This window comes from Podarcis vaucheri, assembly GCF_965113315.1.
Source record: "Podarcis vaucheri genome assembly, chromosome: Z".
Taxonomy (NCBI): domain Eukaryota; kingdom Metazoa; phylum Chordata; class Lepidosauria; order Squamata; family Lacertidae; genus Podarcis; species Podarcis vaucheri.
The window spans coordinates 41,397,240-41,425,053 of record NC_138758.1 but is presented as its reverse complement, the minus strand read 5'-3'; the positions used below and the strand labels follow the sequence as shown (position 1 = coordinate 41,425,053).

The window sequence follows — 27,814 nt, the reverse complement described above, 5'->3', positions numbered from 1 at the left end:
AAGCTTTGTCAATTACCCAGAGATCTACAAGCAGATCAAGATTTACCTTCTGTCCACTCCTAATTTAGGCTTCCTAGAAGCTTGCTAAGTAGTTCCAGTAGCCAATCAGGATGCAACATACCAACAAGCAACTGGTGGAGCTGATGCACTTGAAACTGTCAAGGGCAGAAAAGCCCAACCAGGGAATACAAGCCACACACCAAGGAGCCCCAGTTTTTGACTTGACTTTGTAGTGAACCATATCTGTAGTTGCCACCAATCTTGCCTCCTCTGCCAAGTTTTCTGCATGTCCTGAGGTTTTGTTCTGAAGAGAGACAGAAGCATCAAGAACCTTGCAAATGGAAAAGCACAAAGTTTAACTCATCCATTTATTCATAGAGTGATATTCTCATTTCTATTACAGGTAACTGTGCTCATTACCAGAAAGGGGGATGGTGGTACAATGCATGTGCACACTCGAATCTCAATGGTGTTTGGTACAGAGGAGGACACTACCGAAGTCGATACCAAGATGGTGTCTATTGGGCTGAGTTCCGTGGAGGCTCATACTCACTGAAGAAGGTTATCATGATGATCAGACCTAATCCCAACACATTCCACTAAAAGGAACTTCTCAAGCCTTTTATATAACAGTTGTGTGTGCTATCCAGAACACATCTTTGCACCAGCAAAGAATGTAATATATTGTACATTGACCGCTATTAATCAGAGGACTTGTATATTGTATTTTCCAAGAATCGTTCCAGAACCAAAATAACAAGATTTTAAGAATGTCACCACAAAATGATTTTTTTCCTTTTTTCTTAAGAGGTTTTTTTTTAAAGAGTTATCAGGTAAAATGGACTGTAGATAAGCTGAGATGCTAAAAATACTGCCACATCATCTGAATATTTTTGTATGTTTTATATATTCTCAAATACTGGACATATTAAAAAACTGTACAGCAAGACTTTTAAAAATAATAAATTCATTTGACACAGGAAATAATATCCTTTGAAACTATGTAGTCAGTACAGGTATATTAGAAAGTTCCTAATTTAAACTTCTTTAGATATTGAGAGAGTGTAGTGTCTGCTTTGAAGTGTCCACACTGTGCCCAGCACAAATAGAATCCCCTATTTTTCTTGGGTCTCAAAGCACTCCTAGAACTTAACAATGAATCATTTTGTACAGGACAAACAGTCCTGAATCATTTTGTACAGGACAAACAGATCTGACAAACAGTCCAGGTTGTTATATTCACTATTAATGCACTAGGCATTATCCATAACTGACCACACAGCTATATTTCTCATAAACAAAACAGTTTCAGCATTTTTCGGTTAAACATCTGGTCATTTTAGAAGCATCTTAGATGTTACATGTTCACTGTATACTTTTGTAACCAACACTAATACCTTTGCACCTAAATGACAGCTTATTGGTTTCAAGTTATTTTGTACCATTAGAGTCATTACCTGCTCTGTAGTCATTGCAACAACAAAAAGCACTATCCAATTTTGCAGGCAAATGATGGATATAGATATAGAACTTATTTAAATGCCCTTGGACATGAGATTGTGACCTTTGAGAATATGTGAAACTTAAAACTGTATTTGCCATATTTCACTATTATTGCCCAAGTATACATATTGAAAGGTGATTATGCAATTATATTTATAAATAAAGTCCATGGCAGAAACTTGAATTCAAGTATTCTGCTGAGGTAAGTTTCCAGAATAGATTATTTTATCACATGTTGCATTATAACATCCTTCCCAAACCTGGTGCCCTCCAGATGTTTTGGACCACAATTCCCATCACTCCTAACCATTGGCCATGCTAGCTGGAGCTGAGAGCTAAACTCAGAACATCTGAAGGGCACCAGTTGAATAAGGCTGCGTTATAGGAACAGTGAAAATCATACATTTAAAAACTCTTATTACCTCATTATTTCTTTCCTAACATACAAGGTGTGTCAAAAGTTTGGAGTGTGATGTAGCATGTCTTGTATATAAATCAAAGTAGGGATTTTAATATATTATCTGATTATCCTTGTAATGATGCAAATGTGTAATAAAAGCAACAAATGCTATTTTGATGTACTTAGATTTCATTCTTATACCATCATTATTTATTTACGAAACCCCTTAGAAAAAGAGTATTTGTTCAGGGTGTTATGCTCCTTAAATTTGTGTTCATGTTTTTAACTGTCTATATTCTGGTCTGGATGGATTCTGCGGATAATATAGCTTATCCCACGTGTCTAGTGTAAATGTACTTGAGTAAGATTATAAAGGGAGAATCCTGCTGCTCTCTTCAAGTCAGTAGGTGGCAAGAGATGGGATTTTAAGGGAAGTCTGGGCTCAATGAAGTAGCTAAGGAACTGACCTGATGACTTCCAAGGGACACAGGCCTTGTAGGAACCTGGGGAGTATTACAACAATCAAGAACAAGATAAAGTTATTAATTAATTAAATTTATATAACTCCCTTCATCCAAAGTTCACAGCGAAATTTACAGTATAAAGTTATATTGAAAGTGCTAGAGTTAGGTTTGTGTGTGTCCATCAGGAACTGAGTATAGCACAAGGATGAGCAGAAGAAGATGTGAAAGAGAGAACAGACATACCTTGGCATTATTTTGGTAGAAGTACCAAAACAAAACAAGATACCTACAAATACCAATTCTTTCTAGTGTTCTTCATGCTGCTCATGATCTTTTTCATCTCCCCAATATCTGCAGTGCTCGTGGGAATAAGCACACCCAAACAAAAATATGCCAACACAAAGGGATTCAGACTCATCTACACCAGTTTTTATCCATACATAGAATATACACTGCAAAACATACTACAGGTATAGGCTCAATATATGTGCATAGCAGAGAATTAATTGTATAGTATTATATAATCAGTTTGAACACAGCAGAAGCACTAAAATTCTTCTGAAGATTAAGCCCATAGGCACATGTGAAACTATAGGCAACAAAGCATTCTGGGAACATCACAATTAGAGGCAATACCTTGTAGGGCACATGTATTTAATGGAATATTTTACTACTGCATTTTATTGGAGGGTGTTGGACAACAAGCTCTAATTGCCCATTAGTTTGGGGCATATTGTCCTTCTGCGCTTTGAATTTTGCTCTCAAGTGCCCCTCCTCCTAACATCTCTGAGTCCCCTGTTATATGCTTGTTATCTACTACTCAAGGCAAAGAACCATCTGCCCAAGTTGCTGAAAGAACCAGAGCAACTGCTACTGAATCCTGTCTTGTGGAAAGAGGCTTGAGCCAACAGGCAGCTATCTGAAATCCCCTTTCTTTTTGTCCCCCCTTTTAAAACCATATAATCTTGACTTGCCCCTTCCCTTATATTAGCCAAAGTCCAGTTTTTCACCTCCACTCCAAGTGCAACTTCTTTTAATGAGAAAATATTTGAGTTGTAAGAGGTTGTCTTCATTTAATTGATTACAAATGTGTAAGCTGAACTATGACACAAAGAAACACGAACAGTTTAAGAACAGCACAACATGCAATGGAATGAGCAATTAAAAGACAGGGAAACTAATAATTGGATATGACAGAGAATAAACGTTAGAAGAAAAGGTCGCAAAGTTGAAATGTACATACGCAAGGCTTCTGGCAAGAGACAACTCGGGTCGGTGGAATAAAGCAGTGCTAGTATCGAGCCCCTACAATTTTAAAAGACTAAAGGGACAATCACCTATGTGGTGGGTAGATGACCTAGAACTAACAGTAGGGCTTATGATGTGGATGCAGCAAACAAACAACAGAGAATGCTGGAAAGAACTTGAAGTGGCATATATTCAAAGATGGATGTGAGACACTGTAAAATAAAATAAAAGAAGCTGTCTGGGAGAGGTGGTTGCACCTCCATTTAATTTGGTGAAAAGGATGGGGACCAGGTGTGTTGCAGATATCAGTACAACATTACAGACAGTTATGTACTAAGCTTGGATCCTAGAACAATAGGCAGGTAGGATCCTAGAATGCAACAATTGATTGGCTTGCAGGAGAAGACCAATCAGGCTCCAGGAGGGAAGCAGAATCAGCCAATCGGACAGGACTCATTGTGTAAATAATGTATATAAAAGCCTGAGGTTTGCGGGGAAATTCAATCAGTGTTTTACAAGCTGCAATAAAGAGCATGAAATCACTGCAGGATGATAATGGAACGGCTGAAGGGGCACTTATTGCCACAGCCCTCGGTGGAAGCATGTCGCAACGCCTTCTACGCAAAGTGGCAGGCCCCCGGAGAACCCATAACCAGGTATGTGACCTCCCTCCACCAGGCTGCCCGCCTCTGCAACTTCACAGAGCTGGAGAACATGCTCCGCGACAGCCTTGTGAGCAGCCTGAGGGATTAGCAGCTGTAGTGGCGCCTCTATGCTAAGAAGGACCTGAAGTTCCAGGTCGCCCTAGAGGAGGCTCTAGCAACTGAAGCCGCCGAGAGGTCAGCGCAAGGATTCCAGTCAAATGCGTCGTCCCAACCAAGGGTCCACCACAAGAACCTCACCAACGACTCAGAATCCAACCGGGAGGACATGCACTGAGTGCAGCAGTGCACACAAGCTGCACGCCCATCACAATACCCTTGTCCAGAAGAGGGGAACTGCGCAAGCTGTGAGGAGAGCCAAGAGCGGAGGACTTGCCATTTCAACAACGCAGAATGCCAACAATGCAGAAAAGTGGGACACATTGCCTGGGTGTGCTGTGCCCGCCCTGCCCGATGCCTTGCATCAGATGGCTGACCCAAGAGTCCCAGGCCCTGTAGTCCGACACACCAAGGCAACTCAACGGAGATCACAGACTGTCAGGTATACCAGTTGCCTCATTCTAATGCAGAAAAAAATTACATCAAGGTACAGGTAGAGGGAGTCCCATGCCTCATGGAGCTTGATACAGGCTCAACCCTGTCCATAATCTTGGCACGGACATTAAGGAAATTGTGTCCCAGCGGCAGCCCCAACCTTAGGCCGGCCCCATTCACCCTCCAGGACTTCCAAAAACACAAGGTCCCCTCCCCGCGATGGAGGTGGGAACCTTCAATGTACAATATCAAGGGTGGAAGCGGCAATTAGACTTGATTGTGGTCAAGGGGCCCTACGTTAGCTTACTGGGGTTGGCATGGTTTGGGCCACTGGGGCTAGCCATCACTGGGGTGAACCACACCAGCTCCCACGTGGACGCCATATGCAAAGATTTTCTGGAGGTTTTCGACGGAGCATTGGGATGATATACTGCCCCCCATTGGCCTACAACTAGACCCCACCGTACGACCCATCAGGTTCAAGGCCCGCCAGGTCCCGTTCGCCCTTAAACCCCGCAATGACGAGGAATTAGACTGGCTCATGGAGCAAGGAGTGCTCGAGCCAGTGCCTAACACCCCCGTGAAACCCCAATCACCACACCCATCAAGCCCAATGGCTCAATCTGCATCTGTGCAGACTACAAATGTACCATAAACAAGACCTTTACGGTTCATGCGTACCCGGTGCCAGTAACAGACACAGAAAGTTATGGGGTCATTCACCATGAGGAGCAGATCAGGTAAGAGTAGCAGAGGTTCATGCTGAAGGGGTTCTGCCCTGTCAAAAGAAGAATCAGTAATGATGTGATGTAATGCACAAATGTGGAATAATTAGAATGGGCAGGTTTTATGGGAAAAGCTTGGTAAGCCCAAGAATTCTTCCCAAGAAAAAAAAGGATGCTGAGGAACACCCCAAAAGCTTTGCCAAAGACTCCCTCACTCCTTCCCTCAAAAAGAAATATGAGGTATCCTGAAGTGTGTGATCAGAAGCACAATTATGAATAACTACAATTATTTCACATCACTGTTGCCTGGGAAGGATATGGGTTAAGAGGCTTTGCCAAAGATACAGCAGTGTACAATAACATATCACCTTTTACATTCAGAAGATCCCAAACAACAGAAACAAAAGAAGCTCTGTCTCCTTCATCCAGGCAGATAGAGCAATGTATATCTACAAGTAACGTATGCCAATATGAAAGAAGAGCCTTTTAAATTTGAATCTGAGTGAACCCCTTGGAAGCTTTCTATATTTGCAAGAAAACACTGCCAAAATTTTATTTTTTGCTCAGTCAAGAGATTCCTGTTTTTAGAATAAAAAGTGGACTTGAACATATGGGTAATGTATGCAATATATATTTATATGCATATACATATGCTTTCTAAAAGTTAAAAAAGCCAGTTTTTAAATTTGAGTTTAATATGGCTTACAATGAAATCAATTACAAAAGCCCACTACCTTCCTTAGTAACAACAGAAGGAAAATATGCAAAACTCTTGCATATGAGGGGGCAGCAACAAAATATTAACCAAACAGGAATTTTAACTGGCAGAATTACCTTTTGCCACATTTTATAATCCCAATATCTAAAATTAATATGCTGTACATATGTATGAAGTCAAAGTTATCCATGTATTCTGATGGTAAGTATGAGCCAACTCTTACATTCCTCTCTCATCTATCTTAACTGTATACAGTATAATAACCTAGAAATGACCTATGATAAGGGCAAGCAAGATAGTATCCACTGGCAATATATAATTGAGGTGGCTGGCCAAAAGAATGAAAACTTATGGGTCTTGGAAAAGGTTCTGGAATCTTTATAAGAAAGTTCTCAAAAGCTGCTGTTTCCTCAAACCACAAAATTGTGCTGCGTTCAACTAAAAATGAACCTCATAACCCTGAATATGAATCTAGTGTTTCCTCTCCCTTCCTTTCTCCTTCCAGCTATAAAAATTACAGGCAGAGAATACCCTAGAAATATGCACAGTTCCTTTGATGTTAATACTACTTCATTAATTCCAGCCCTGTTATTTTTCCATTGCATGCCACCCCAGCTGCAGCAACTACCCAGTTGCACTTCACTCTCTTGGCAGGCCTTTATAAGATGTGTGTTTTCAAATGTTGAATGAGACGATGCAAAAAGCTAGGTTGTTACACAGCATTAAAAACCACATTTTAAGGGTTGTGATATATGCTTAGTTTTCTGCATACCACACACATCCTTGTTTCTTGAGGTTATGACAGTTAATTGAGTTCACTGAAGCAGAGAAACAAAACAAAATGCACTATTTGCTTTATTGGTACTATGGCAAATACCCATAAGGATAAGAATGAGATCACTAGATCCTGGATATTATTATTTTTAAATCAGAAACTAGCATGTAATACTAACAAAGCAAAAAAGGAAAAACCACAGCAGGAAAAACCATGGAGACTAGGAATTATAAGCAAAAGGGTAACTGGGTACTTAAGCAAGAACGCAAACGTAAACTGGAAATATGATATGTAGCATTACATATAGCCAAGATATAGGGGTAGGAAAAGCACAGCAGAATATGGTTAAAGGAACAGGGCATTGGCAGGTCTTCTGAACCAAGTAACAGTGGAAAGAGAAATGCTTCTTCGTCAAGGAGCACAGCCCTCTTTCCCACTAGCCTTCCAATGTCCTTATAAAGGAGTGGGTAGTATAGGATAACCGCCATTCTTTATAGACTTTGCTCATAATTCCTTTTGACGCTTAACATATCCCTTTACCATGAAGACTGACTCATATGAAATTTAAAAACTTTGAGGTTACAAATTAAGCATAATAGTCCCTTGGTATCATCAGTGGAGAAGGAGACTCTGAAAAGAAATATGCAAAACTGACTAAAAAGCAGTATGGGCACATGCTTCCTAGCAATCTCCTGCCCATGTACAGTCAACTATTTTCTGAGATAAAAGGAAGCGGGAAAGGGGGGGGGGAGCATCTTCCCTCTCACATATTTGATCCACACTTGTCACTGCACTCCAATAATCCCTTGCAACATGACAAATTGCACAGAGCACTTGCAACTGATGAAAGGAATGCCCTCCTAACAAAAAAAATCACCCTTAACTCACCATTAGGAGACATAACTACAAAAGTGAGTATTATCAAAGTATTTGGGGTTTTTAAAAATGCAGAGAGAGAAGTCATAAAGTAAACACAGAAACATATCTATATATGTATATAATATATATAATGGGGTTGAAGCCAAAGCATGCACAGAACAGCAAAAGCAAAGGATCTTTTCCCTACATTCAAATAGTAGTATTTTATGAGGTCTATGCAAACATGGGAGTCTATGTTGTTTTTACACTGAGTTTCTTTAAACACTTAAGTGAGTTAAAGCTTTGCAAGGAAATATCTGCAACAACCGTTACTACTTTTAATCCAATACACCAGTATCTGCCTCCCACCCTGCCAGTATTTTTCTTTTTTATTGTGGCACTCATTGGTAATCCTATGCAGGATGCAAGTGACATCCTATGCAAGTGGCATCCTATGCAGGAGTCTAACACTCCTGAATAAATATATTCTTCCGCAACGTTAAGACATTCTTAAGGTTTGTTTCCAGGTAATTCTATAATTTGGATGCTGTATTAGTATGCATACATTTCCCCCCCTGCTTTTGTCTGAAGAGCTCTCAATGTAGCTTCCAAACAATTTAAAACAAAAGAAAATGATACATCAATAGAAAAACATAGTATGAACAGCAAGGCAGCAGTAATTAAAACAGAAAATTTAAAAAGCAGAAGGCTTAAATAAAATACCTGGTTAGTTACAAAACAACTAAAAGCATATGAAGCTTGGCACCAAACAAGCCTCCCCGAGGAAGGTATTTCAGGGTCAATATATCACAACTGAAAGGAGCCCAGCCCAATTTGACAATGCCAGCATCTCTTCTATTCTGGTGCCAATGAGAATTGAAGGGCCCAAGAAAAAGGAAGGAGAACTCTGATGTGCTGTTTCCAGAGACTGGTGATGGAAATATTGGAGCAGTTCCGAATGCGCTTCCTGTTTATAGAGGACTCTGACAGGCTTTGGTGGGCAGGATTAGGCCCACAGATAACCAACCCTTGCTGTAGAACTACCTTAATCTGAGGATACTACTAAAAGATAACAACTCTGAGAAGTACATTAAGATATAAATTTCTAAGAAACTGATCACAAAGGAAGAATATATTTTGTCTAATTCCAGTCCCTTTAAATAAGAATATGTTTACCATTTAAGTCCCCTCCCCTCTATTCTTCTGTGGAATCAAGAAGAATCAGAGACAGTTGCACCCAAACATTTTTATTCTGAAGAAAACTTGACAGATGAGCATAAAACTCACCATATTTAGGCCAAGCAGGAATTTTCCATCAGCCAGTGGCCTTGGATAAGTTTTCAAGGCACCAATGTAGCAACATCATGAGAGAACCTCTGTGCTAGGATAATGTAGTGCCTCTTTCACATTCCCTACAGCTCAGACCACAGTGACTTTTTCCTCACCGCATAGCAGAAGTAATGGCCACATTACCACTTGTAAAACTTCTTCACAACACTGGTTAACTGAACCACACTGGTTTAACCTGTGGTTTGGATCTGATATGCCTGGGCTAACTTGTTAGTCAGAAACAGAAAAGGCATCTAATTGAAGACTATATTTGATAGATAACAACTAGACTTACCTAGATAAGGAATACAGGGGACCATCTTTAAACATCTGATATATTCCCGCATCCTCTTATAATTATCTTCCTTAGACGTTAAGTAGTCTAGCTTCTCAAAGGTGGCCTTGTCTTTGCGATTCAAAAGCTAAAAAAAGAAAGGTCAAATAAAACTATTAACATTCTGCAAAATGAAAAATTAATTACTTAGAACACAGGAAAGCAGTAAGTTTCTTTAGGCTGAATACTGTTTTGCTAAGGAGGTTAGGGGTTGCAACAAATTTTAAATGGTCCACAGTATCAGCCATAACCCTGTACCTGAATGTGGATATAGCAAACACTGTGAAGTATCTTCTCTTTTCACAATACTTTAAAAGGAAACTGCAGTGTTTCATTCAATCTTGTGTGTTTCATACTACATATATCCTACAAGTACTCCCTGTCACAGTTTTTGGAACAAGACAACAAAGCAACTTGTTTCTACTTACACCATCGCATCTGCTCTGCTCTATTCCAATTCACCTTCCCTTCCTCTATTTCAGTCATACTCTGGGCTCATCCACACTTCTGCTTGCCCAGTGCCTAGGAAGCATGGGCCCAAGCAGCCACATGGTACGGGTTCTCAGTGCGTGGGGCGCAGTGCTAAGGGGATGGGCATGGAGGGTGGCTGCACTCATCCAAGCTCTCACCGTTGACCGAGCTGCGGTTGTTTGAGTCGGCGATGAGTGAGGCGAGTGGAGGGAGAAAGGCTCAAAGCTAGAGAAGGAGGCTGCCAGAGCCTCTCACCTCTCCTCAATGGGGGCCACCTCCTCTCGGTCAGCCCAGGATGGGGGAAAGGGGCGTCAGGGCACGCAGGGGTGTCCCTTTGACGGCCACAAAGTGAAGGAGGCACTGCCATTGCCCCAACCCTGAAGGCTCGGCCCAGGAGCAGCTTGGAAAGTGAGGGAGCTTGCCATGGAAGCGCCTTGATGTGCTCCTTCACACCCTTTCAAAAACCTGCTCCTGGGGCCAGGCCCCCCTGGCATTCCCCACACTATGCTCCTGGGTCTAAGCAGTTTTCCACTTGTCCCATGCTTTCTAGGCATGGGTCCAAGTGGTTCTCTGTTTGCCCCTCCCCCACTTTCCCCAGGAAAACCCACTCTTTAGCACTGAATTGGTGCAAGCATCAACCCACTGAAAACCCAACTGACATTTGTTCCAATTCAGTGGTAAAGGTAGAGTTTTCCTGGGGGGAAATGGGGGCCAAGAGGAAGTCTGGATGAGCTCTAAGTCCTACTTTGCCTTGCTCTCTGCTGCTACTTCTGTTCTGCCTGGATCAGCAACTCAATGCTGTCTAATCTCAGATACATCCTGATTCACAACTGCAATTTATCTCGGTATCTGATACATTCATGCACTTCCCACCCAGATTAGGAAGCTGCCCTATACCAAGCCAGACTGTTTGTTCATCTAAGCTTTTATTCTCTCCTTTCACTGACAGTGGTGTTTCTCATCACTTGTTATCTGTTTAAAAATAAAGAAACCCTGAAGAAACCAGGATTTGAATCCAATACCACAGTACCACTTCTCACACCAGACCTAGCTACTCTGCTTTCCTGAGACAGACCCCCAGACCCAAGCATCAGTGGGCTACAAAAAGCCTTTTAGCTCAATATATCTTCTGGGCAGTCCACCCAATTCTACACCCACACTCTAAATGACATCTTTCTAATGCAATACAGCAAGCATATTCCACTGCAACAAAACAGGCAATTTCCTGTAATGCATACAACACCACAGCATTAACATAGTAAGACATCAGTGCACAAAAGGTTGAAAGACTCAACTTGCTCCATAAATGCAGTATGTTGGGGGTGTGAAGTTAGAAATGGCAGGTGTGCCTCTGGGGTTCAAATTAAGCACCCATGTTTTAGTTAGAACACTAGATTGGAAACAGGCAGAGGGAGCTGGGACTGGTGTAGCACTTTATGCAGCCTGCAGTGACAAATTTAACTGGGTGTATTTCATGCATTACTTTGACATACAGACATATATATTTCAGAAATTAAGAAATGTACACGCCTTGAAAACAGCTGCTAGTGACCTAGTGCATTACAAACCTGGCTAATCTAAGCTTTTCATTATGTGTGAAGCATCCCAAACTATTTAAACTATTTTGTTTTCAGTTCTGAAGTTGGCTACACATGTACTAAAAGCATGTGAAATATTCCATGTGCTCCCAGTTAAGAATGCACATAAATGGACAGTAGAATAACAAGCTTAGATATAACAAAGTTGGGAATAAATCAATGCCTGCTTGTGTTTAAATATTTCTGCCAAACTTCCATTAGCAACATGCTGAAGTTGCTGGAATTAAGCTGCCAGTTGAACAAGAACTTACTTGATATTTTAAAAATTGTTAGAATCTAATCAAGAGAATAATAGTGCTTTAGAAATAAACTGAATAATGGTACTCTCAAAGCAAGCAAGGTTTTGTCATTTCATAGCACACAGACACTTGGGATACTGCAAGTCATTTCCCTAGGGTTTTTTACATTGAACACAAATGGGTGTATCCAATGTCCTACTCAGAGCAGACCCATTAAAATTAATGTGCCTAAGTTAGTCATAGCCATCAATTTTCACGGGTCTACTCTGAGTAGGACTGACATTGGATACAGCCCAAAGATTTGCCACAAAAATGCAAAATACTATTCTTCGCCTTATACGTATACTTAATAAGACAAAATACAGAATATTTCATCTTACAGCAATAAGACAGTATGTGTTTCTTCCCTATAAAACCTGCATCCCAAGAGAACTTGAATGAATGCTATAGATGTGGTTAGCAACCACATACATATAAAGGGCACTTGACATAAATCACAGAAGAAATGTCACAGCTTTCTCATTTTCCAGGCAGTCGCACTGATGGCAAATCTACACTACTAAGTTAAAGCAGTTATCACCTCTTTACAGAGAATTCTGGGAACTGTGGTACTGCAAGAGGGGGATAGGAAAGGCAGTTGGTATTTCATAACAAATAATTATCAATACTTCACTAAAATTCCCAGGTTCTTTTGAGTGAAGCCATAAAAGTTAAAACCAATGCATGTTGTAGCATACACATCCTGTGAGCATATGCATGAGCATTTTGCCACAGAATTCCTTTGGCACCTACTTTGTAGAACTGCCAAGACATGCAGGCTGGTAAAATTATATTACTATGTCACTCCCCACCCCCACCCCACCCCCCAAAATATGTATGGCTTTACCAGCAGTGAAGTTCTTATGTGATGTGACGGGGAAATACATATTTAGAGCCAAAATGTCTTAGAAGGAGGAAGGTAGCCTTGCTAAGTCGGTGAAGGAAATAAGCCAAACAAAAGGTGCCTAGTTAAATATAAATGGAAGTGTACTTCCCTTATGTCTGAAGATTCCTAATGCGGAAAACCAGCTCTCCTAGAGTAATCTATTCTTACTAATTGGCTAGCTGTAGCAGTTGAAACTCATTAAATCTTTTTGCCACTATTTAAGGTTTATGTTATGAGATAGTGTCTAAGGAGGACACAAGAGAATGCATTTTCTCTTCTGGCCACACTGAAGTTTTCTGTTCTGTAGAATCAAATAATTTTCAGTGGCAAATATTTTCAGCTGATAATTTATGTGTACTGCGATGGGGATAATAGTGGTACACTGGAAAGTCCTCCTAAAAACCACAGGTTGACATGTTTTTGGACTATTTTGTACATCTTCAAATACACGATGTGAGAAAAGGAGGGAAGCCTGTGGTTTTGGCAGACTTGCTTACAAGTGGTAGTAATCAGCATATGTGTATGTATGTCTTACCATAGGTTGCTATAAACTAGAAGACACAGGAAATTATGGAAGGATAAAGACAAAGCTTAACGCGTGATAAAACGTTACTATTTGTGCCAAAATGCAAGAGGGAATCAGCTTATGGCAAAGAAATCCCCCAGGGAGGTCCCTCTAAATTTAGCTGCTGTGCTGTTTTTTGCTTCTTCTCTCTTTTATCATGTAGACTGAGTCCTGGTGCATATTTCTTACTTTACCCTGGATCTTTAAGGATTATGTCCTCCTTCAGACAATAAACCACTATCACCCTTGCATACTTTACCAGGGGTGCCCAAACTTTTTTCAAAGAGGGCCAGATTTTAAGTGAACATGCGTGAGGGCTGACCAAAGTGGTTGACCTTTTTTACGATTTTACCCCAAAGTTGTTGAGTTTTTTAAAGATTTTTTTATTTTTAGGGGATTTTACTGCCACAAGGGCTGGATTAAACCGACCAGCAGACCGGATTAGGCCCCTAAAACAGACTTTGGACATGCCAAATCAACTTTGTGTAGGGGAAACAGAAATGTACGGATGTGGTCTTAATCTGGTAACTGAATCAGGGACATGACAACTCTTCTGTCTTAAGTCACTGTCCATTATTAAACCAGGTTGTCATGTGAACTATGTGGCTAGAGAGTTTTTCTTCTTTCACAACCAGAGAGATTTGGGATAGACAAAACAGTATAAGAGCACTCCTGCTGGACCAGACCAAACCCTGCTGGACCAGACCAAGCAGGACCACAAGGATAATAGTTATTTGTGGTTCGAGGACCCGACCCCCGCAGTGTGAAATGAATACACAAGGACACGTGATATAAGATTAATGGGCAAAGAAAGGCCACAACTTTATTGATTACAGCAGTGAAAAGGTATTGGCTTAGGCATTGGATCTCTAAAACAAGTGGGTTTATTCACCAGTAGGTGGAGCCTGTTGATGCTAATCCAACTATAGGCTCACCCCTGATGTCACCGAGGGTCGTGCCATGGCCTCCTGCCAAGCAGGCATCGGACGGAATACACGACCCCCAGATTCCTTTAACGGAATACCCAAAAATTGAAGGCATAGGCGATGGCCACACCTAGCCCTTTGACACACCACAACACATTATTCCAATGCCTAACCTACCCACCAATACCACAAAAGTTGTGACGATTGCTACGAGGTAGGCAAAAAACCCAAAAAGCCTAATGCCAAATGGAAAAACTCCTACCAGGCCCCTTGGACAACCAGGGCGACCAACCTAAGGTCCATAGCAAGGCCAATGACCTAAGCCCTAACTCAAAGGGAGTGGAGGGTGGGTGACTCGCGACGAGACGGCGAAGAATGAGGCCGGGGCAAGGCTGGCGCCGCAGCAAAAGGCTGCTGAACACGCCCCCTCTGAGGCACCTGGTTGGATGCCTGCCGAGGAGCGTGGGCGCCAGCCAGGTGAGGTGGAGGCAGGGGCGGCGCTCGGGCTCCCGTCCACAACCACTCCCCTCTCTTCCAGGGAGGAGAGTCTTTCCTGCTGTTCTCCAGCAACTGCCATCCAGAGGCATTGCATTCATTACTGTGAAATTACTAAAAAAAAGTGGTACCTCAGGTTACATACGCTTCAGGTTATAGACTCCGCTAACCCAGAAATAGTGCTTCAGGTTAAGAACTTTGCTTCAGGATGAGAACAGAAATCGTGCTCTGGGGGCGCGGTGGCAGCAGGAGGCCCCATTAGCTAAAGTGGTGCTTCAGGTTAAAAACAGTTTCAGGTTAAGAACGGACCTCCGGAACGAATTAAGTAATTAACCCGTGGTACCACTGTATGTTAGTCTTTTCTAGTATATGCATGCAGTTAAACACTGGACACAATGTAAGAAGAGCTCTGCTTTTAGAACACATCTGAAGGCAGCCCTGTTTAGGGACGCTTTTAATGTTTACAAGACTATTGTATTTTAATACTTTGTTGGAAGCAGCCCAGAGTAATGGGGAAACCAGCCAGATGGGCATGGTATAAATAATAAACTATTATTATCAAACCAGGAAGCCTATCCAGTCCAGCATTCTGTTCTCACAGTAACCAACCACATGCCTAAAGAAAGGCCATCAGCAAAATGCACGCTAGCACCCTCCCATGTGTGATTTCTAGCAACTGGTATTCATAAGCATATTGACTATGATATGGAATATAATACAGCCATTATCACTACTAGGCATTGATAGCCTAATCCCTCCACGACTTTGTTGGCTGAACTGATTTAATGTCATGGAATGTTTAAGGACATTGGTTCAGAATGCAAGCTATAATGAAACTGTATGTTTTGCCCACTGATAAAGGTATACATTCATGTTTAAACACAGTACAAAACCTTTATTTTAAATATATATTTCTACTGGATGCACACAGCCACAAAGACAGATGAAGCCCTTCTGGTAAGGGTTCATCCATGTTAGCTAATAAATGCTGAATTTGTATTGAATTGGTGAGTGTTTAATATATTTTATCAAGTTCATTGGGTTTCTAGATGTAACTTTATAGTAGAGGGGATAACTCAAGAAAAATGTCCATAAGCTTTCTAACTGTTCAAGGACAAAGCATCAGCAACAAAAACCTGGACTGATAGAGGGGATGCAGCAGTGGAGGCAAAAGAACTAAGACAGCAAGGGGATCAGGGAGGAGGAACTAAACTCTGCATGGATTTGAAATGACTGCCAAAGGTTGATGGCAGATTTCTAGTACAGTACCTAAAATCCGAGCAGTATAATATTCTAATTTACTGCTTATGTCACTATGCACATTTTCCACAAGTATTCACTTCTACAAGCCAAAATACAATAAACAAACTCTATGGAAAAAGTTAAAACCTCTGTTGTGCAGAATTTGCTATTAACTCTTTATTCTTTATAATTAATACCATTACTCACTAGACTCCAGTTGTTAAAGAAAAGGGCTCCATCTTATTATAGTTGGACGCATATATCCTCTCAAAAAAATAACATGTCATAAGAATGGAATGTTTCCGATCATCAACTGTTAACTGGGACAAGCCTTTGCCGTGCTGTAAACTCCTTCCAAAAACTGCTATCAAACTGGTTTGGCTTTTCCTCCCAACACTTTGTCAAATTCATGGCTTGAATAATTCAGAAATGTTGGTTCTTAAGCCCAGTTTTCTATATAGTTCACGTGCTTAGGCATGTGAGCAGTATCAGGAGTGACCTCCCAGTCAAGCGTGTTTCTTAAAAGAGCAACTTTTCTCTTTTTTTCCCCTGGGTCTCCTTTACCTATCAACTAGAAGGCAGCACTGCCTGGTGCCCCACACTGTCCAGATATTTGGAGGGTTGGAGATGTGGAAGCTGCACATGCCATGACTGGCGAGGTTCTGAAAAAATTTCTCCTGTTTAGTGGATAGCCAGTAGGAAACCATATCAAGATATTTGACAATATGAAACAGGGCATCACTTGTAAGGGCATCACTTATAGTGACAGCAGGAAAATCAAACCATGCAGATTACTGTCACAGGATCTGGTGGTGCAATACCAAATAATTATAGGCAGCTTCATCATTTTCCTCCAAGCTCCTGGGGTCCAAGGTCCAAGGTGAGCATGATGGGAGATGGGAGAACTATGATATATACCTGTTCTGGTTTCTTTCCCACATGCTAAACTTTATTGCCAAAAGGGCACAGTAAGAGCTAGGTTTCAGAGTTAGCAAAACAAATAAACAAACAACCATCCTATGAGGCAGTCCATCTCTGTCTCTTGCCTTTCTACCCTTAGGATTTAGTGGAGTTATGTTTTATTTTCATATCCTGACTTTTAGGACAGGAAACTTTCAAGATTCTGTGCTACAAGATTGCTCACCTCCTTGCTCTACCCCCACCCCACCCACAGCTACATCTGCCCCATAATGCAGAAATCTGAGCAGCATACCAGTACCATATAATGGCTTTTACCAAGGAGCAGCTCTCAGCGCTATAGCTGGACACATGTGTTTCTTACATTAGTACTAGTGCTCTAGCTCTCGATCCTTAACAGACAATTTTGCAGCCCATAGCTCATTTATCTATATCTACCGTGTAAGTCAGAAATGTAAGATTTTCATTTTAAATAATGGAGGTTAAGACAGTGACTAACACCACTGGGCTTAGAACTCAGCTTGCTATGAATCTAAATGTAATTCTGATAATATCAGTTAATTCTTTGTGGCTGTAGACTCTGCAATTTGATTTGTACTTTTGGAGCTGCAGCAAAACCAGTCCATGACTAAATCTAATCGAAGCATGAAACATCAGTTATACCTTCCCCTCTACATGATTCAGCAACAAAATGATAATCACCCATCTTTTCTCAGTGTTAATTTCTCTTGGTGCAGTGAATATGGACTGGGGAGGCTGCATTCAAATCCATTCCTGCCTATGAAGTTCATTCAACCACCTTAGACCAGTAACTATCTCATGATTATTGTGAGGATATAATGCAGTAAGCTGAACTCTTTAATGTTGTTGTTTAGTCGTTTAGTCGTGTCCGACTCTTTGTGACCCCATGGACCAGAGCACGCCAGGCACTTCTGTCTTCCACTGCCTCCCGCAGTTTGGTCAAACTCTTTAATATACAAACATAAATCTGCTCCCGCTAATCTGGTTTGCCTTCCTTTCCATACAGACACCACACTAAAGACTATTCATGTGTTTCCTATGCCTAATGAACAAGCTACTGTACTAGCCATCTCTTCTCTTAACAAAATGTATCAGTCCCCTTTCATAGAAATCTGGAGCATTTCTGAGAAGTGTGCAGCCTTGATTTACTTATTTAAATGTGAACATCTATGGTATCTATGGTATTTGATTAGTGGTGTTTGACTTGACCAAACACCATCTGTCACTTCATGAACTACACTTTAGAATTTCTCTTCTCGTAAGACTAGCTACATTTCCAGTGTCTCCTAATTCTCAAGCACACATAAATAGTTATTTCTTCTTTATCAGTTATAAGTCAGCTACAGGAGAAGAGGAAGCAAAGTAACCTAGTATTTGCTACAGAGTGGATTGGGAGTGATCCAATGGTTGGAGGGGTATTCATGGAAGGATCACTCCATGGTGATGTTCAGATAGCTGTGAATGATACCCCAGCAGGGAGGGGAATTGCTTTACCTGTAAAGATAAAGGTAAAGGGACCCCTGACCGTTAAGTCCAGTTGCGGATGACTCTGGGGTTGTGCACGCATCTCGCTTTATTGGCTGAGGGAGCCGGTGTTTATCCGCAGACAGCTTCCAGGCCATGTGGCCAGCATAACTAAGCAGCTTCTGGCGAACCAGAACAGCGCACAGAAACGCCGTTTTACCTTCCCGCCGGAGCGATACCTATTTATCTACTTGCACTTTGACGTGCTTTCAAACTGCTAGGTTGGCAGGAGCAGGGACCGAGCAGCGGGAGCTCAGCCCATCATGGGGATTTGAACTGCCAACCTTCTGATCGGCAAGCCCTAGGCTCTGTGGTTTAGACCACAGTGCCACCCGCGTCCCTTGCTTTACCCTTAGTGGGCCCCAAAGGAGAGTGAAGACTGCAGTTCCTTGTCAGAAGAGGATAATACAACTTCCTTGAATGGAGAGGTAGTAGTACCATGGGTTCATCTTGCAGAAATGCTTCCAGTTTTCTTTCCCCCCACTGGCTCAGAGGACAATTCCCTCTCTCGTTCTGGCCTCATCCCTCAAATAAGGAGCATAAGCCTAGGGTAATGGCATGGATGACATTCCTGGCAATATGGCTCACACACCTGTTGAGGCCTTAGTCTTGCTGTAGAATGGCAAGATGGAGACACCAAGCAAAAACAATTATTCAAAAGTGCTACCATTGATTTCATGGAATTCGGAAGCTACCTTAGCTTCCTGAAGAGCTCCAGACAGTGAAGCAGGCCGACCAATGGTTAGAGTGTAGGTAGCATAGGTTTCGCTACAAAAATGATCAAACATAGTTAAGAGTGCATAATTGCACCTAGCATGGGGTGGTGGCAGCAAAGGCATCCACTGAATCCTTGGTGAAGTGCCCAGAAGAGCTGCTTCATGCCATGAAGCAGCTGGTTTAGTCCAGCTCAGTTTCAGAAACAAGTAACTATGCAGCGGTCTTCTGTGAGGTCAAAAATCCTCCTACTCCTTCCAGACTTGGTGCCACAGCTACTGCAGGTCTATTGGAGGCCAACAGAGCACCATCTGGTCAGAGATTATAGAATTAGTCTCAGTTACTGTAGCCTGAGAATGTAGAGAAGATGCTTCCTTGACCCTTTCACAGCTGGTAATATCTAGCAGGGAGAGACAGAATGGGTCCAGGAAGTGATTCACTACAGGCAGAGTAACACCCTCCACTACGAAAGTAGTGGCACAACCCCTCCTGAACAGACAAATCCCTGGTCCCTAATTTGATAAAACCAAGGGCTAGGATTTGCTGAAACAAATTTGGAAATGGGGATGTAGAAAGGGGAGGTATGGGGAAGTCGGCGAAGTAAGGTTTAAGAAAAAAAGGATATGAAACTATACGTGTATGTTTGTGTGCTTGTTTGTTTGTGTTGTGTATTGTTTGTGTTTATAAAAACTGTGAAAAACCAATAAAAAAATTATAAAAAAAGACAAATCCCTGGTCCCAGTCTACTGATGCCCACTCTCAAACATTCCCTTCTTGGGCAACATCATCAAGAGTAGTGGCCAGCAAGCTGCAGGTGTGCCTGGAAGAAGCAGCCTATCTGGACCCATTTCAATCTGGCTTCAGATCTGGTTTTGACACCAAAACAGTATTGATTATCCTGACTGATAAGTTTTATCAGGAGTTCAATCCTGTTGATTCTCCTAGATCTCTCTGTGGCTTTTCACACCATTAAACATGGTGTCAATCTGGAGCAACCCAGAGGGTTGCCACTGTATTAAACTAACTCCACACCTACCTGCAAGGTTGCTACCAAAGAGTAGCATTGTGGGACTGCTGCTCAGTTCCATGGTTTTTAGCAGAAATGGTTACTACTGCACATGGCAGAATTTTATTCTTTGACATTTTCATTTTTGTATTATTAACTCTGGTGTTGTATGGTCATCCTGGGCTCCCCTTAGAGCAGGGTGGCCCAACTTTTCATAGCAAATGGGCCACCAGAGTACTTCAACACAGAACCTGTGGGACATACTGCCTTATTGTGTGCAGTGGGGGGAGTGAAGCCAAAATTTGACATTCCCCCAGTCCAGAGCCATAGCTAGGTGATCTTGTGCCCCTGGCAGAAACGTCCAGATTGCATCCCCTAGCCAAGGACAAATTAGCTGTTCTTTCCTCCTCTCCTCCAACCCCCCTCCACCCATTTAATTCCTCACGCACTTCACCTTTCGCAGAAAATCCAATATTTAATTTATTATTTCTTAATAAAAGGTTTCAGCAAAGAAAATGACATTTTGATGTCAGTTGAGAGGTGTTTTTTTATGCAATTCAGTTGTAAACCAATACACAGATAGGCCTAAATGAAACATACTGATTTGTTCCACAGTGATAACTTTACATTATAATACTATAAGATGTAAAATGTCATTACTTTTGCAATATCTGTGTTATTTGGTTTTTATAAAGTAAGAAAGATATTATTATTATTCACAAGTCACAAGTTACAAGTTTTGAACCAATTCTTATAGTATTAATCCAGACAAAGGGGTGTTTTCTTTGTAAAAGTATTTAAGCCAAAACAGGCCCACATTTCCCCATTTTTCAAAGGGGGATGTTCTGTCTCTGTTATAGAAAGTAGGGTGAAATGCCAATGGTATTACAGGAGAAGACTGAGAGGCCACCCTTGGGAACCATTTCTTCCAAACTTTTAGATTATATAATAAAAAGGGGTTTTCTATCTCAATAAAAAAATTATTAATTCACCAAAATGGGTCCCCTCTTATTGAATTCTGATCATTTGGGTTTTCCATATTTAGCCATGCTATTTGTTGAGCTCCTTGAATTACCAGGAAAATGCTATGTAGATGGGCTGCTGCATAGTACCACATGATATTAGGTACTGCCATGCCACCTCCTTTGGCTGGTTGATATAATGCTTTATATGGTAACCTTGGCTTTTTATTCTGGTGTATAAATTTTAGAATTGTACTCAGTTCTACCAGAGGTGTTCAGTTACAAACCTCAGCAAAAACTGCTTGCTTTTTGATATTTAAAATTAAAATGCACAAAATGTTTCCAATAAATAATTATTTTTTAAAAATCATTTTCTTAGAAAACAGAAAAGCCCTCAATATAATTGCATGTATATTGCCTTCCCTTCTGGTTCCTTCCTTCCTTTAAAAAATGTTAAACAACATAGGTTTGTACTGAAATTATTCATTTAAGGAATGTATTTACTTTGCTTGCTGAAATATTGAGCAACACTTGATTTCACTGTAACAACAGCTGTAAATATTGCCACTGTAGATTGAAGAAAATTGTGCAATGGCAGATCTGCATGACTAGGGTATTTGCCTTTATGATTGATAGGAATCACATATATTGTCACAAGGGGTTACTTGAGATGACAAAGACTGGACAGCTGCTAAACCTCAGTATGAACGAATCTGTCCAAAGGGAAGAGAACAGTCATCTTAAACTGCCTGTACAAAGGGCCCATCTATACCAGAGGTTGATTCCCAACTTCTTAAAACTGCCAGATGCCACTCACCCAATTAAGTGTGGTGCCAAAACTTTGTTGACTCAGCAGCATAAACTACACAAAGCTCTACTCTCTCATTAGCAACTAGCTGCAAAAAGACCTAAGTTTTCTTTTTAAATTCTGCATTAACATTAGCCTCATATGAAGGCTGACCACCACTGTTTTCTGACTACCACTGTTTCCAACAGACCAGCAACACAATAAAAATGACAAGAGAGCACCTCTCCAAAAATCAGGAAAGTTCATGTTGGAGCTGCCATTTCTGCTTCTCTGCACTATTCTGTGTGTGCTCTAGTTGTACAGCTACCCAGCACTGCTAAAGGAAAGTATGGGGAAATCTGAATCATGGACTCCCACACTGCCCCCAATGTCTACAAACTGCCATTTTTATTTTATTTTTCATTTTATAATTTATACCTTTTTTGAGGAAATCCCTCAATGAAGCATCTTACAAGCACTAATATGTGCAAACTGCTACTGAATTAGTTTCAAGGAAAGCTTTCCCTGCTTACTTTATATTCTTTTTTGAAAATAATTCTCAGAACCGTAAAACTTAATGCCATAATATCAATGTGTTGACTGCTATGAACTGAAACCTTCCTCTAGTATATATCTAGTATATTTTTTCCTGTTCTGAGAAAATACTTAGAGACATAAAATGTGTATAAAACATTAGTGAAATCAGAATTGCTCCCAATTCTCTCTTAACACACCTCTTTTCTGGCTAATAGCAAAGCGGAACAAGGATGTATTTAGACTTTTTGTGAGTTTAAAGAACAGGAAGATCCACTCATCTCTTGGTCAGTTAAATATTGTGAAACTATAATTAAAGAAAGGTTTGTAAAGCACCATAAGCTTTTCTTAATATCAAACTACTGCACTGAACCACAAACTCTGAATGAATGTGCCTACCTGCAACATTGAGATACCTACAATAAGGATGTAAAGTAACAATTTATAATTTGGTCTGTTGCAACAGTTAACACTCCATTCTACACCCTTACAGGATTTGCTTGTGTCATGCAGCAGCTCTAGTTATTTCAGTGTTCAGTGTACACATGGAAGTGGCCACATATATAAAATGCTCATGTGCACAGAAGCTCCATCAAGAAAAGTCTCCAGGTTGGGCTGCATCCCTTAAAAAAGTGATAATTTACATGTAACATTATTTTCCCTTTCTAAGCTCTCACATCTCTTTCTGACAGAGCAAGCCAGTAAAATGGTACCTTGGTTTAAGAACAGCCCTGCTTACGAACTATTCGGCTTACGAATTCTGCAAAACCAGAAGTAGTGTGAACTTTACTTCGGTCTAAGAACAGAAGCCGAACAGTGGAAGGGCACCAGCGGCGGGAGGCCTCATTAGGGAAAGCATGCCTTGGTTTAAAAACGGTTTTGGTTTAAGGACGGACTTCCGGAACGGATTAAGTTCATAAACCGAGGTACCATTGTATGCCGAACTGCCTAAAGCTTATCACATGATTAGAGGATATTTGCACATGACCAGTGCCCACAAGAGAGTCCTCTAGAACCAGCAGAATAGAGACTTATTATCACATAATTTTGGAGCAGGGCAGCGTACACCTACCCAATACAAGCATTTATTGATTCTCTGAAATGATGCCTTCAATTCTTCTACAAACAGAGGGAGCTTATCAATCAAGAGTATGACCATACTAGAGTGGATAATGTATTTATTTAAACAGCATTTCTTGGGTTAAGAAGAAAATTTAGTTTCCTATTTCCTAATAAGTGTATGAAGATATGTTATGAAAATTAATGTGTTTTTAACTGTTTCTATTTTCTATGTTTTTTGTTTTGTTTTTTTCTTTTTTTCTTTTTTCATTTGTCTTGTTATAATTTGGAAACTTTAATAAAATATCATTTAAAAAAAGAAAATTTAGATTTCCCAAATTACTCTCAAATTATGGATGCAACTAAACTGGAGGAATAGAAAAAATTGTAAACAATTCATCAACAATAACTTTAACCTCAAATCTCATACACATTTGCCTGCAAGTAAATTCAACTGGTCTTAAATTGCAGTTGATTTAAAACAGCATTGTACAGTAAATATTTTAAAGTGATCCTTAAAAGCTGGTTTTAAAAAGCAAAAATGTGAAACAACGCTTTTCCAAGGGTCCCATTGGTGTTATATTTTGTTTCAGATCTAGAATGATTCAGGTTGTAATATATTATTCATCATATACAAAGCAGAGGGCATCAGTTCACAACTTTGTCCCACAATGACAATCCTTTTAGAAATAAGTTTGCTTTGTTTGAAAGTACAGTTGTTCTTTTCAGGCTACACGTTTTAAAACACTCATTCAAGCAGATTCTCCCCAGCACCACCACAGGCTTCTGAATCTTGCACTTCAGTCCAAAACTAACAGTGTTTTCATCCAAAAGGTCATTGGCTCTATTCATTTTGGTAATCACTTGGAACTGTTACAGCCACCTCCAACTCTGCCTTTAATACAAAGAAGAAATGTATCCAAATATATTTGACAGAAGACTGACTACTATATAAACAGGAAAATTGTTAGTAGGATATCCAGTGCAAATAGCTTAGAATCCAAAAAAAACTACAGATACATACATAGCAACCCAAGTGCCATTTCCTGCTTTGTGGATATAGATCCATACACACATACAGAATCCACAAAACAACACTGATAATTAAACTGTGAAATTGGGCTAAATCAAACATTAGACATATAAAGGCAAATATTATTTTTGTGGTGGATAATAAAAACATGAGTTTTCCAATGGAAATAGACTCATTTCCTAAAACATAAATGGGGGGGATCTCTATGTGCACAAAAGTTGGATTTCTAGATTCTAAGGGGACTATTGTTCCTAGTTTTATTTTAGACAATCAGTACAAAATGTAAACAATCATAAGGAAGATAATATGTAAAAGCTACTAGATAACTTCCAATTCTGGGAGGTCTGTTCAGAACCCAAAAGCCACACTGGCAACATATCATCAAGTAATAGGTTGCGGCTGATTTGTTCACTGGTCCAGGGATCTATCTTCTTTACTACCTCTTTGTAGCCTTTTGCTTATAATTAAAGTTGCTTATAAAGTTTCAACATCCTGGGACTGACAAACAGACATGACTGGATCCTCCCTTATGTCTCATCATTATCTTGACAATAACCAGTGTAAAAATTTACTAAATCAAGTTTCAAAAAAGAAAAAAGAAAAGAAAAAGCCCAAAGGTTGAATGTATACTTTAAAAAAGGAGATAGAGGAAGATATCAGTCAGGATCCAAGGCACTATGAGATTAATATTGTATGTTCAATGGATTCTTTAACCTGCCCCCCCCCCCCATATTTTTGAAGTGGTGGGTGTGCTGTTTTTGGAGCCCAGCCATTACATATAAAAGTCTCTCTCCCACCTATTCACACTCCCACGACATCACATCACCTCAACTCATAAAGGATTTGCTGCTGAGAAAACGTACCTAAATTGCAGCCAGTAAAATGTTAAACAATTGCAAGAAATGGGAATGGTGTTTGCTATTTCATGCTTCTCACTGTTTGAACCATTTTTGAACTGTTTTAGTTACTTTGAATTTTTGCCAAAGCAACTTTTGTTTCTGAATCTTAATATCAGGAAGAAGGTTAGTGGGCCTTTTACAGACCAAGTGCCGGTACTTGCAAAAGCATTTCCCATCAACTCATCCATTCTGATACTGTAGATAAAGTGATGGCCAAGCTTGGCCCTCCAGCTGGGACTACAATTCCCATCATCGCTGACCACTGGTCCTGTTAGCTAGGGATGATGGGAGTTGTAGTCCCAAAACAGTTTGGACATCACTACTGTAGATGAAAATGATGATGAATAGCTCACAATACTTAAAAAATATACATAACAGACATATTTTACCCCTTTAAATTAGCCTAGTATAGGAAAGATGTAGAAAGATTTTGTAACAAAATACAATTCTACCTAATTTCCCTCCCCGCAAGGCTAAGAGCCCATGAATAATGTTTAGTGGAAAATATGGGTGAAATTGAACAGACATTCATTCAAACAATGCAAAACCTACAGGAAGAAGATAAATGAAAAAGAGAATAGCACTGATTTGGTCTCTTAAAATGTCAGTGTTGTACTCTCATTAAATGGCATACAGTAATTGCCTTAAATAGACAAAATACAATCTTATTACTATAGCACAAATGATAACTACAGCATATAAACCACTTTAATAAACCCCTCTAATAAATCTTGGAATAACCGAAATTGCTCCAGTTTTTGCTGAGGTTTGTAACTGAACACCTCTGGCAGGACTGAGTACAATGCAAAAGTGAGATCTTGAAGAGGAAGAAAGTCACATGGTCTCATTCCAATATACATTTAGAACAACTACTGTACTGGCTTCTCTTATTTACTTATTACAGGCAATGACCAATTAATGTGCCTCTGAACAATGCACAATTGTGCATGCATGCAAGGTGCCAAACCTGGAAGTGACCTGAAAATGTTACTAAACAGGTCACTAAAAGGGTGGAACGGGGGCAGAGCAGAACGGGGGGTGCTTATACATGCTCCGCTGATGTGCACAGTGGCCAGGAATGAAACCCTCATGCAAAATGGTCACCAACTGTATGTATTTATTCTGGCCTTCCTCCCAAAGCTGCCTGGGACGGTAAACAACAAACACAATACAATTTATTTTATTTTGTTTTTAAAAAACCAATCTATATTCTCAAAGATAAACAATCTCAAGGTTGGCAGGAACAATCTATTTCAGCCAACAAATGCCTGGGTGAAAAGGAAGATTTAAAACAACATCTAAATGTTAATAATGAGGGAAGGAAACACAACTAATCAGAGATGGCATTCCATAAGTGAGGAATCATTATTGAAGAGGCTCTGTTTCAGGCCAGCTCCAGCTGGGCAACACCTACCAGTGGCACCACCATCATAGCGTCTCCTGACAACTGTAAGATCTGGGATAGTTGATATTGTGAGAGGTAAACTTTTAAGTACTGTTTAGGGATAATAAGCTAGTTTAGGGCTTACTAGTACAAACACTCTTAATTGGGCCCAGAATCTTATACTGGCAGCATCCTGCACTTTCAAAATTGGTGACACCTAGTCTCATTAGGCTTATCATCCTAGCAGTCACATTCTGCATTTCCAGACCATCTTCAAGGCAGTCCATCACAGAATATGTTGCAGTAGTTCTGACAAACAAGTCACTATAGTATAGACTACTGGTGACAGTCTATCCCAGTCCAGCAACAGCTGTAGCTGGTGAAACAGCATAAGCAGGGCATACACAAACCTGATTACAGAGGCCACCTCAGACTCTGGTGACAGAAATCCAGGAACATCCCCAGACTATTAAAATCCAAGAACATCCCCCAATGGGAATGAAAATGCTCCCAGAGCAGGAAACCCACCTAAATCCTGCACATGAAAACCAGTCACCCACAGCACTTTCCTCTCATTAGGATTCATCTCATTTTATTGACCCCACTCAGGCCATCACTGTTTCTAGCCTCTCATTCAGAAGGAAAGGGAAAACAGAGCAGGACCATGCTCCAAATCCCCAAATGGTAACTCCCAAATGTTTCACATAGATGTTGAATAGCACAGGAGACAGAATAGGCTCCTGTCATAGGAACCTATGTCAATAGTCCCCTAGTATTACTTTCTGGTAGTGACCCTGTAGGTAGCAGAACCTCTCTAATACAGTGCCACCAACTCCCAATCCTGTTGTTCCAGAAGGATACTATAGTGAATCTGTCAAAAGCTACCGAGAAATCAAGGAGAAGCAACAGGGTTGATTCCACCCCATCAATCGGGGTGACCAAGGTTGTTCTGGTGCTAAACC

At 40.5% G+C, this 27,814-nt stretch overlaps 2 protein-coding genes across 9 annotated transcripts in view; one reads left to right on the top strand and one right to left on the bottom strand.

Moving 5' to 3' along the window:
• The window catches only part of ANGPTL2 (angiopoietin like 2), a 29,487-nt gene extending 27,413 nt beyond the window's left edge, over positions 1-2,074 (top strand). The window contains exon 5 of the mRNA XM_082207719.1: positions 404-2,074. Coding sequence (XP_082063845.1) covers positions 404-603 — 200 coding nt within the window. The 3' untranslated portion in view covers positions 604-2,074. The remainder of the gene's footprint in view (positions 1-403) is intronic.
• The window catches only part of RALGPS1 (Ral GEF with PH domain and SH3 binding motif 1), a 232,333-nt gene that overhangs the window by 124,728 nt on the left and 79,791 nt on the right, over positions 1-27,814 (bottom strand). For all 8 annotated transcript variants that reach the window (XM_082207701.1, XM_082207695.1, XM_082207698.1 and 5 more), the window contains exon 9: positions 9,512-9,638. In XM_082207701.1, coding sequence (XP_082063827.1) covers positions 9,512-9,638 — 127 coding nt within the window. The remainder of the gene's footprint in view (positions 1-9,511; positions 9,639-27,814) is intronic.